Below are 2,237 nucleotides of genomic sequence, written 5' to 3' on the forward strand. Positions count from 1 at the left end.
TCATTAACTAACTATTTATTTAACATTTTTGAATTTTAAAAAAATCATATAGTATTTGTACTGTCATAATACGCATTATCATCATGTTACGGGGCTCAAACAGGATTAATATCGCGAAAAAACGGTGTAATTAGAGATACAGAAGGAGTTGGAACTCACCCCATACGTAGGGGGAGTTTCAACTCCCCCCGTATATAGGGGGAGCTATGGGGGAGCCGTTGGAGCGCTCCCTCCCCCAAAGCCCCCCTACGTAGGGTGGGGGGGCGCTGTCCAGGGCGCCGTTGGAGGAAGCCTTAAAAGAGAGAATCCCAAGCATTCGTGGCTGAATTGTCTCTGAAGCGCAGGTCATCAATGGCATAAATCAATGGCATAAGGAGGGAGCGCATCGATGCGGACTGGAAGCTGTCTATGTTAAATTAAACCTGCTCTATGGATGGAGGGTAAAAGGATATTTCATACCCCAAACTGATTGCGCGGTGACTGGAGTAGACTACGTGGCGTGCCTCGTCACATTCTAGGATGAAATTGGGCTAGTTAAGATAGTTCAAAGATTAAATTCGTTTTCACAGTTAAGGGACCAAATTGAGTCGAGATCCGTAGTTGATGGACAATTTTAACTATTTTGCCTAGGATTATTATGGAGCCCTTGCTGTAAACAAGGAGTAAATCTCTAAATAAAAAAAGCTCTTGCTGTTCCCTTTCTACTATTTTAATTAGTCCCATGATACGATTTTGGCACACAAGGCCTGAGCAATCAGATAATGGACAAACGAAATCACTATGATTGTGACCATTGGCCAACATATATATCCCTCCTGATCCTCACCTAGGTGCATGCCAATTGCCAGCAATACCTGAGATATATAAATATCTCCACTCGCATGCAAATATTGCTGCTGATGCCCCAAATATAATCTCGCATGGACGCTAGTTCCACACGCATCAAATCGAAAGCTGATATTTTGAATAATCTACTAAGGATGAGTCCCCCTTTCCAGCGCTTTGCTTCAGTTCAAAGCCCAAGGATCTGATGCCGCTGACCTGTTCGGCTAAAGAGAGATGCGCTCTAGAAGTGCAGGATATCGGACAAACAAGAAAAGAAAAAGGTGAAAATGATCTGAAGACAATGGATCGACGAACTGCACTAGATCGACATCAGATCAGGTAACAGTGATTATCATATATAGTAGGTTTCACTCCTTATTTATGTTGCAGTTGCACAGGCTTTAGGTTGCGTCTGGCAGGCACGCAGGGTATATCCTTACCCCATCTATGCTATTAAGTTTGAGTCCATCCGATAGGTTGCTCTCGATCGCATGATCAGATATACAGATCACTTGTCGCCATGGAGGAACAGCATGTAGAATCCTCCCAGGACGGTGGCGGCCGCCCCGACCCACGCCGCGGCGGCAAAGCGCAGGGGCACCATCTCGCCGATCCGCCACGTGAAGGCCGCCGTGAGCGTCGCCGTCAGCAGCCACACGGCGAGCCTGGCACGGCCGCGCGCCGGGGACCCGTCGGCCGGGGAGGCCTCGAAGCGGCGGATGGCGCCGAAGAGGAGGAGCAGGTTGAGGTGGGAGAATCCGACGAAGGCGAGCGCGCCGCGGTCCTCCCCGCCGCCGACGCGGCGGACGCAGAGCGCGAGGTTGACGGGGAGGCCGGCGAGGATCGCCAGGGTGGACCAAGGGCGGCGGCGGTCGCGCCGCGGAGTGGCCGGCGGCGGCGACGCGGGATCGGCGCGGTGGGGATCAGAGGCGGCGGGTTTCGTCGGACTGGCCATGCTGTCCGGCTGCTCGGGGTTGGGTTGGGGCCGAGAGACTCCTGGGTCCTGGCTTTGGGATAACGTCAGTAGGTGACGTCAGAGTCAAGTCTTGCCTCGATCGCGATGTAGCCTGTAGGTGAGCGAAACGTCCGGGAAACCGCCGCTGGGAGGTCAAAAGTGTACGAGTCCATGTGAATATCTGTCGCATTAAAATCAAATACTATATTAGCATGTATTATAGTTAGCGGGGAGCGGACGGATATATACGTGCAAGAGAGAAACAAGAAGAGAGAGAGGTGGGCATCAGGGAATACACCCGCTCGGTGCCCGCGGAGAGCTGCTACCACTGCTGCTATTGGCTGACGGAGCTGCTGGGCATTAAATCTCCACGAGACCTGCCACCACATGCGCCACCTCACTCCTCGCTTGCAGCCCGCTGCCGGCGGGATCATAAAACTTGCTCTTAAACTTTCAT

At 51.8% G+C, this 2,237-nt stretch overlaps 1 protein-coding gene across 1 annotated transcript; it reads right to left on the reverse strand.

The window, feature by feature from the left end:
• Positions 1-1,129: 1,129 nt before the first annotated feature.
• LOC120704999 lies at positions 1,130-1,925 on the reverse strand. The gene has a single exon (XM_039989548.1). It carries the CDS (start codon positions 1,778-1,780, stop codon positions 1,334-1,336), a length of 447 nt encoding a protein of 148 aa, XP_039845482.1. The 5' UTR covers positions 1,781-1,925; the 3' UTR covers positions 1,130-1,333.
• Positions 1,926-2,237: the final 312 nt, after the last annotated feature.

Source organism: Panicum virgatum, chromosome 4K (assembly GCF_016808335.1).
Source record: "Panicum virgatum strain AP13 chromosome 4K, P.virgatum_v5, whole genome shotgun sequence".
In the NCBI taxonomy this organism is placed as follows: Eukaryota; Viridiplantae; Streptophyta; class Magnoliopsida; order Poales; family Poaceae; genus Panicum; species Panicum virgatum.